The 7,972-nt window shown below is 38.5% G+C and overlaps 3 protein-coding genes across 3 annotated transcripts; 2 read left to right on the top strand and 1 right to left on the bottom strand.

The window, feature by feature from the left end:
- The first annotated feature begins 364 nt into the window (after positions 1–364).
- On the top strand, positions 365–1,347 carry LOC135947001 (uncharacterized). The gene is made up of 5 exons (XM_065495551.1): positions 365–567; positions 631–778; positions 834–1,004; positions 1,072–1,175; positions 1,232–1,347. Exons 1-5 carry the CDS (start codon positions 414–416, stop codon positions 1,246–1,248), a joined length of 594 nt encoding a protein of 197 aa, XP_065351623.1. The 5' UTR covers positions 365–413; the 3' UTR covers positions 1,249–1,347.
- Positions 1,348–2,134: 787 nt separating this feature from the next.
- Positions 2,135–5,511, top strand: LOC135937370 (uncharacterized). The gene is made up of 12 exons (XM_065480524.1): positions 2,135–2,269; positions 2,608–2,732; positions 2,804–2,924; positions 2,984–3,107; positions 3,255–3,398; positions 3,452–3,579; positions 3,632–3,903; positions 3,961–4,119; positions 4,176–4,348; positions 4,408–4,497; positions 4,560–4,633; positions 4,688–5,511. The coding sequence occupies exons 2-12, from the start codon at positions 2,627–2,629 to the stop codon at positions 4,743–4,745; spliced, it is 1,449 nt and encodes a 482-aa protein (XP_065336596.1). The 5' UTR covers positions 2,135–2,269; positions 2,608–2,626; the 3' UTR covers positions 4,746–5,511.
- A 323-nt stretch (positions 5,512–5,834) lies between these two features.
- On the bottom strand, positions 5,835–7,889 carry BBS8 (tetratricopeptide repeat protein 8). The gene is made up of 7 exons (XM_065476877.1): positions 7,719–7,889; positions 7,139–7,618; positions 6,807–7,081; positions 6,603–6,752; positions 6,360–6,534; positions 6,096–6,302; positions 5,835–6,038 (listed from the first exon to the last, which is right to left on the bottom strand). The coding sequence occupies exons 1-7, from the start codon at positions 7,818–7,820 to the stop codon at positions 5,925–5,927; spliced, it is 1,503 nt and encodes a 500-aa protein (XP_065332949.1). The 5' UTR covers positions 7,821–7,889; the 3' UTR covers positions 5,835–5,924.
- Positions 7,890–7,972: the final 83 nt, after the last annotated feature.

Genomic DNA, 7,972 nt, shown 5'->3' with positions numbered 1-7,972 from the left:
CATGAATTACACCAATTAAACGTTAGCGAGTTATCACTAAAGAAAGCTGCAACGTTTTAGAAATAGCAACATTTTTCGTTATATAGATTGTCCACACCACTGTTTTTTTTACAAATATTTTCTATATTCCAATTAATTTCTAAAAATAACGCCACCTTCACAGATAATTGAAATTATTCATTTTACAATCACACGCTTTGACGTCATTCTTTGTAGAAAAAAATAAAGCAGACCTTCGCAGGTCATTCGCTTCTTCTGTCGTCAGCCTTTTAATATATTTAATTATTTAGGCCACCTACAAGTTTTCGCTAATTGACAAAGATACCGTTACTTTCCGTTCGACTCAGAGACGAGAGCTCAGCTCACAATCAGTCGACTTCTTACTGTCAGCAGATCATCTCCTCGTCTGAGAAATGCAGCCGTGCTACAACTTTTTCGCGGTTTGTGTTCTTGCAGCTTTCGTCGCGAGCGCGAGCACTTCTAATAGTGCCGATGAAAGTAAAAATGCGACAAAAACGACAACCCTGAAGCCAGAGACTGGTGTAACCGAAAATTTTGAAGAGCCTGGTAACGAATTCACTTTTTTAAGCAGACGAGTAATGATAATAATCGCCGATTTAATATTCCCAGGAGAAAAAGAGCATCCTGCGACCTCCGCTGCAAACTCCACGCATGTTGACTTGCTTGCCTATGTTCCTACACTTTCGGTAGAGGTACAAAAGGACGGCATTGATGTTCACATCCGCAGGCCACAAATCAGAAGGGAATGGTGGAATGGGTTAGCAAGCTCGGTTAAAATTAATTATTGCATTTCATAACATTAATTGTTTTAGCCTGAATGTTTGCAAGGAGAAAAAGGTGTCGAAAGGAACTAACAATAAGGAGAAAGCGGAAGGTTCCTCAGCCTCAGTTTCGACCTTTGCTATCGGCAATAGCGATGGAATGCAATCAGGAATCGCCACCCAGTGCACCAACGACGGAGAAACCTACTCTTGCACCATCACGTACAAAGAACAATTTGAATTTAAATTAAAACAATTTCATGTAAACCGTCTTATGTGTCATTTTTAGTCGAATTGAAAATGATGAGGAGCACACCGAAACCACAACTTATAAATGCTGCGATGGATACAAGCATTCTGACAACCCCAGATTTGATGGGAGATGTGTGAGAGGTATAAATATTTTATTAGATATCCAAACATGAGAACGATAACCAAATTTTTGTTAGATCTCAAAGGACGTTGAGAGGCGTGGACATTTACAAAGCGCTAATAGCAGCAATTGATAAAGTAGCAGGAACATAAAATTGTTAATCTAGTGAATAAATAATAATTTATTCTGGAACTGTTTTTCTTCAATAATCACAATCACACACAAAAAGACTAGTTATAAGATTTGAAAATGAATAAAATAAAATTTTAAAATTATTCGTAGTAGCTTATTCGCGCTATTTTAATTAAATCGTTCTTCTTCAGAATAACACAAATTCTAAGCTGAACAGCTCGTTCCTCTAAGAATTTGCAAGCACAAATCAAATTGTTAATTTAATTATTAAAAAAATCAATATTTTGTAGTTATTTTAAAGCAACCAGTCATACAGTGCACTTTTGAGTAGATCATTACTCTCTGAAGCACTAAAAATAGGAAAAATAGATAACAACAATTTATTGAGTGTTTTTTCCGTACAGTCATATAGCTTTGAATTATTTTCGATTTTTAAAAAATGTATATTGTGTAGTTTCAACTGATTTAAAAAAATATAATTTTAAAAAATAATTTCAAAGAAAAAATAATGTTTTTCCTGGTCATCTGCGTTTTGAAATTATTTTTCATAAATTTTTTAGAACAGATGAAAGGTGCTTGGGATAAAAGAATAAATTATTGGAATAAAATAACAACTAGCACAATTCCTCAAGGGGTTAATGCTCGAGACAACCAGAGGAGAAGAAAAAGAGCTTTTCAGCCATGCTTTTAGGCTTTAGATAGTCTGCGTGCAATGCAAGTCTGTCAATGAGTCTGTCTCACTCAGGCGATATGTAGTTAAAGTATCATAATTATTTTTAAGGATTTTGCCGTTTGTGCAGCTTTGTTTGAGAGTCGTAGGACTTGCGTGCCTAGCTTCTACGTCTTTAAGCAAGCAAACAGCTGACCACAGTCAGCATTGCGAGTGCGTTGCGTTCTTTGAATTTCTCAATATGAATTTTCACATTTTCATAAGAAATCTGCAAATTCCGGTTCTTAGTTGTCGTCCATGCCTTAAATTCATGTAAGTTAAGTGTTACATAGTTCAAATAATTCATGTACATAGACATACACATCTACATTGGAGTGGATGAGTCGAGTCCGTTCAGTCCGTTGCACCCAATATGAACCTCAACCATCATCTCTAATTTTCATTAAAATTGAGTACATTGAGGACCACTGGAAACGGGAACAGTTAACAGTTGATGTAACTTAATTCAGACACAACCATTTACTGATTCTCAAGACACAAGTGTGTAACATAATTTATTATTTGCTAAATGTCTTGGATATTTTTTGTGCTTTGTAGTGCTATGTATGTATATCATGCATAAACCAAACTTCTTCTCTGTTCTGTAATAGGAATTAAAATTTGCAAGTCATGGCACATGTTGGAGATCTGATTAATTTAAGTGATGACAATGATCACCTACTTGTGAGAGATCTGGAGGATGGTGCGGATGCTGATTTATCAATTGTAGCTGCAGGTAACACTAAAATTAATTATTTTTTCGCTACAGAGTCAAATAATCCATACATTTCTTCCGCAATTAATCAGCATGCTCAACAGCAGATAATGAGGGAGAGACAGGAAGAAACTTTGTTGGAGAAGTAAGGCATGTCGACTCAATTGAATGCATTTACGTCGCCTCTGAAGCCCAAATTGCTTTACTTGAACGGTAAAAGTAAAAGCATACCTTACATTTTGGAAAATATTTTGACGATTTTATAATTTTAGCCTAAGCATGACCTACAAAAGCATATGGGAACTTAAATCTAATGTAACCATTGAATCAGAAGATGTGGTGACTTTTGAAATTGACGACTCATTTGTCCGAGCCAAAATTCAAAACGTTTATGAGGTAAAACAAGTAAAAGATCTTCAATGAAACACACATATGACTCGCTTAATTTTGTGAGGTTTCAATGTTATCAGTGATATCTTTTTTCATAAAAAATTGATCTTTATCTTGCTCAACATAATTATGTAAATTATTGATCCTTCATAGGAGTATTTTACATCGGATGCACTTTTGGAAGTTTACCTTATTGACTATGGGGAGATTTACATGACTGAACGCTCAAAGTGTGTGAAACTGACTCCTGCTTCACTAAATGAACCTGAACCCTGTGTTCACAAAGTTAAGCTCAGGGTAGGAACAGATTGGTATTTTTAAATATGCTCATCAAGCGCTTGAAAGTTTAGATACCTTTCATGCATGAATTGGGCCAAGTGACAAGATGCAGGATGGAATCTATGCTGAAGGAAACCTTGAAAGTAGGAGACAAAGTTAAAGTGCAGTACCTCAAAGAAATTAACACAAGTGACTTGAGGTAATCATCAAAATCTCTGTTGAAATTTTATAGTCTATGATATTTTTGCCAGCGATGGACAAGACCTGGTGAAAATAACCAAGATCCGTGGCAATTTGGTCGTGAATGATATTCTGCTGACTCTACTGAAACCTGCTCAGTTGATGGAAGTTTTGCAGACTACCACGTGGTGTTCCATTGCTGATGCCATGGATGAAGACAATTTGAACAAAGCAATTAGTGGCTATGACCCAAGAGATGAGACCAGAGCTTGCAAACTTTACCAGAATACGGGATTTTGCGATCGTAAGAATTGCCGCAAGGAACATGGAACACTGGATCCAGGTTTTAGCAATTTGCCATTTCTGCTGCAAAGTCATTTAAATCTGATTATTTTATAAGATGGATGGACAAATGACAAAGAAGAAGTGTTTTGTGGAACATATGACGTTCAAAATCTCATGAAATTTAGCCCAGGATCATACCTTGTCATCTCAGTTACTGCAGCTGTAAAAAGTAGCACTAATTGTTTTTATGGACGCATTCTGAACGACATGAATGGTGACAGATTTTTATTTTTAGCCTGAACTTTGTTTAAAAAATTTATATTAATCAAGGAGCCCAGAACAACTGGCATGAGCTCATTCTGCAGCTTGCCAATCAATCTAAGCTACAAATTATTGAGCTTCTCCCTGCTCTCGGAGAGTTAGTTATTGCAAAGAGTAATGACAGATTTTTCCGAGCAAGGGTAGTCAACATCATTGATGAAGAAATCCTATCTAAGGCCACTGTATGTTCACATGAATATTTCCTAATGCCGAAAAAATGATAGTTTTTGCATGCCAACAGGTTTTCTGTGTCGATTATGGTTTTGAGAGGGAAGTAAATTTTGATCAGATTTGGAAGATGTTGCCTGAACTTCTGCACTCGCCTTTCCAGGTAGTTTAACTCTCGCAAACGTGAAACTCAACTCGAGATTGACATTTTTTTTTTTATTTCAGGCTGTCCAGTTCTTCGTGAGGGATTTGGGATTCCAGATTACAGAAGGAAAAACGATCGACGCTGTATGTGAAAGGTAGGATAATGTTTCATTTTTCCATCCTCATTTCTCTATACTTTCAATCCATAGCATCGATTTAGAACACGCCGTCCATATTAAGGTGCTGAGAGTGTATCAGAACGAATGACAAAAGACGCCATTTTCGCTATCTCTGTCCCCTTGATATTGTTGACTCTTGAAATCTCTAGCCGCGTGAAAATCCTGAAAATATCTCTCATCTCTACTGTCATTTGAGTTCTTTTGAGACCTATGTAGTATTAAGGATGTGAAAAATGCTTTATGTTATAGTGTTTATTTAGAGGCAAGCTTTTCAAAGAATTCTGTGAAACCAAACAGCTTTTATGTTGTGAAGCCTTTTTCAATTATATCCATGTGTGCCGGCCTGTTTGTGAGTCGCTAAAGCGTGTGTATAAGTAAGGGAAAGATATTATTTGCGGAATACGTGCGGTCATTGTGTAAGCATCCAATCATGATAAGTCAGTCGGTTACCCTTACCATTGAGGGAGGTGGCCATCTAAATGGCTTATGCGATTACCCCAGCAGCTGGGGTTGACAAGCGTGTAATGAGAAATCTGCTTCGCGCCAAAGGGGTGTTGAATAATAATTTAGAAACCTCTCATATCGTCTGATATTTTTGTAAGTAACGGTCGTGTTTATGTAAGATTCGCGCGTAAATTGGCGTTGTTCTGGTGTAAATGACTAGATTTCCGTATCATCATGTAAACGGTGAGGTGTGGCTTATTAGTTCCATAATTATTGTTAGTTAACGAGAAAATTTGTTAATTTATCAATTAACTGGATTGTTTAATGAATTCTATTTTGGCAAATTTGAAACTTCTATTATGTAATTTTTGGGGTTGAATAAATAATTAAATATGCTTTCTCGTGGTAATCTTAAAGCACTTTTAATCCTTAATTTATTAGCCTCCCTTTCCCTGAATCACGTTTTGTGTTAAAACTGGGGGCAAGGCTTTTGTACTACGCCCATTGGCAAGGGAATCAGGAGTAGAGTGTAATACCTGAGCAAATCCCTCATCCAGCTGCTTAAGAAATAATTTTCTGAAGAGTGCTTTTATGTTGTAATAATCTTAGCCTTTCCCTAAAGCTTTCTGGCACATCATTAGATTTATACATTTTTTCCAATTAGGTAAAGTGCTCAAGACATCTCTCTTTTAGTTACAATGATTTTTCCGTTTATTTTTTTACCGTCAATAAATTTGAAACCAAGTAAATTTTCACCAAAATTTTAATAATTCCCATGTAAAAACCAAGTTGCACACAGTTTCATCACAAATTGCGTTGCGTTTTAGTGTTGGAAATGATATTTCAAGGCCTCCAATAAACTCTTCGATGGAACATGATCTGGGTATGCCACTAAAGCTTTTTTCACCATGACATATGCTGAGTGCAGTTGTCCCGCCTGCAATACATAGAAAAAGTGACACACAGCATTAATTATTATTGGTCAATATTTTACCTCCAAGGCCAATTTAGCGTAGTTATAGTGCGGCTCAAACAAAACGTGCGCGAGTCCAGCAGAGGCTTGAAAAAGAGACTGAGCCACGTTTGTGCGGCCTAGTCGTGCTTCCATCACCCCCAAATTGTTGTACGCGGGTGCATGCGTTGGGTCCGCCATGAGTGCAAGACGTAGACTTTGGCAAGCCAAATTCGAATCTCCTACGCCCTGATGAAGAAAAACGCTCTGTTTTACGCAATTGATCTATGAAATTGAACTGCTTACAATCGCAACATGAGAAACGTTGTACCAAATATCAGCCTCAGCCTCTTTATTGTCCACCAGGTTTAGTGCTCTTTCAAAACAAGTTATTGTCATGTCATACTGTTGAGAATAATAGCAACACAGTCCGAGGTTATTGAACAGCTCTGCGGTGTTAATGCCGGTTTGCAGCAGGCGTCTGAAGTTACACAGAATAGATATTGATATGCCACTATAATTTTCTATCGTAAATTTAATGAAAACTACCTGTAAAACTGCAACGCAACTTCAGGTTGGTCTGAATAAAAGTGGTGCATGCCGATGCACGCTATCGACTCTATGTTTGTCGCATCTTCTTTCAAGACGCCCCGGTAGAAATTGACCGACTTGCACAAATCACCCAAGCCTTCGTAAAGTCTATTGAAAAGTTAATTTAAAGAAAATCTGCACGCATAATTTATTCTATTAAACCTGGCAATTTCTACTCTCAATGCAGTTTCCTTTGGGAAATATTCCGTCCCTGACTGGCAAACTTGAATTGCAGTCAAAGGTTGGTCCATTCTTGTGTAAACCCTAGCCAACATCAGTAGTGCAATGATGCTAGGAGTATCTCGCAATGACGAGCGAAGCTGCTGTTCGGCGTCTCTCAAAAGTCCAATTCTCAGGTAGCACCGACCCAGCTGTAGCTTCCACCACCAGTCTTTGAAATTCGATTTTTGCGTCCCTTGCACAGCAAATTCGAGCGCCTGCACAGTTCAATAATAATTTGAATTATAATCATCCCGACAACGCTGCGTGCTTACTCTTTGAATGTCATTCTCGCAATAATAAATGTACTCGAAGAGCGGCTTTCCCACGCTCGGTTGAGCCGCGTATTTGGCGAAATTGAGTTTGGACAACTGGATGAACGGTCCACCAGCCTCGGTCATGATGGACGACGTGCCGATCCTCGACCGCATCCCAGCTGCGGTGGTCAGAGGACGAGACGAGTGCGCCGTCCGTGGCGTTTTTAGTGCTTGCTCGATCGACCCTGTCTTAGGAGCCCTCGTGTAAGGGCGCACCACGCCTGTCAGGATGCGGCCATCGTGCGAAGGAGGACGCATGCCTTGGGTTGGACCGCTCCTCGTCGTGTTCGCTGTCGCCCTGAGGGACGTGCCTGGCCGCGGGATTTGGGCGATTGATTCGTCATCGAGAGTTGCGTCGGCGATCCCCTCGTCTAGGTTCTCCAGGTCGTCCACGTAGACTTGTTCGGTGAGGGCTCGCATTTTTAAAATCCATGCTGCCTATATTCAAAACAGTCAAAAAAATATAAAATACCATACCAAAAAATTCAAGTAGAATTAGTTGATGAGTAATTATCGTAATTATATAGAATTTTTATACCTGGTCTAAAGGGTTCTTATCCAGCAATTGTGTGCACTGTTCAACGCATTCTTCATACTTGTGTCTTTTAAAGTAGCTGTGCGCTAGGTAAAGTTTGTCCATTCACGCTAAACTGAGATGAGATTTGCTTTAAGTTAATTTGAATTTGCTGTACAAGTATATAAGATCAACATAAACTACGCACTGGAATGCGGAAAAAAGTTTTTCGCGCCAGAAGGTGGGGACCCCCTTTCCACACTTCCAAGCGAATGCCG

The sequence above is a fragment of the Cloeon dipterum genome, chromosome 1, assembly GCF_949628265.1.
Source record: "Cloeon dipterum chromosome 1, ieCloDipt1.1, whole genome shotgun sequence".
Lineage (NCBI taxonomy): Eukaryota > Metazoa > Arthropoda > Insecta > Ephemeroptera > Baetidae > Cloeon > Cloeon dipterum.
This window is presented reverse-complemented; position numbering and strand designations above follow the sequence as displayed.

Bases quoted from the DNA above. Each gene is read 5' to 3' on its own strand.
- LOC135947001 (XM_065495551.1), top strand. From the start codon at position 414: ATGCAGCCGTGCTACAACTTTTTCGCGGTTTGTGTTCTTGCAGCTTTC. The intron at 779-833 runs GTTAGCAAGCTC...TAATTGTTTTAG, and splicing joins AGAAGGGAATGGTGGAATGG to CCTGAATGTTTGCAAGGAGA. The intron at 1,005-1,071 runs GTACAAAGAACA...TGTCATTTTTAG, and splicing joins ACCTACTCTTGCACCATCAC to TCGAATTGAAAATGATGAGG.
- LOC135937370 (XM_065480524.1), top strand. From the start codon at position 2,627: ATGGCACATGTTGGAGATCTGATTAATTTAAGTGATGACAATGATCAC. The intron at 3,904-3,960 runs GTTTTAGCAATT...TTATTTTATAAG, and splicing joins ACATGGAACACTGGATCCAG to ATGGATGGACAAATGACAAA. The intron at 4,120-4,175 runs GTGACAGATTTT...ATATTAATCAAG, and splicing joins CATTCTGAACGACATGAATG to GAGCCCAGAACAACTGGCAT.
- BBS8 (XM_065476877.1), bottom strand. From the start codon at position 7,820: ATGGACAAACTTTACCTAGCGCACAGCTACTTTAAAAGACACAAGTAT. The intron at 6,535-6,602 runs GTAGTTTTCATT...GTGTAACTTCAG, and splicing joins GTTGCGTTGCAGTTTTACAG to ACGCCTGCTGCAAACCGGCA. The intron at 6,303-6,359 runs GTAAGCAGTTCA...TTTCTTCATCAG, and splicing joins ACGTTTCTCATGTTGCGATT to GGCGTAGGAGATTCGAATTT.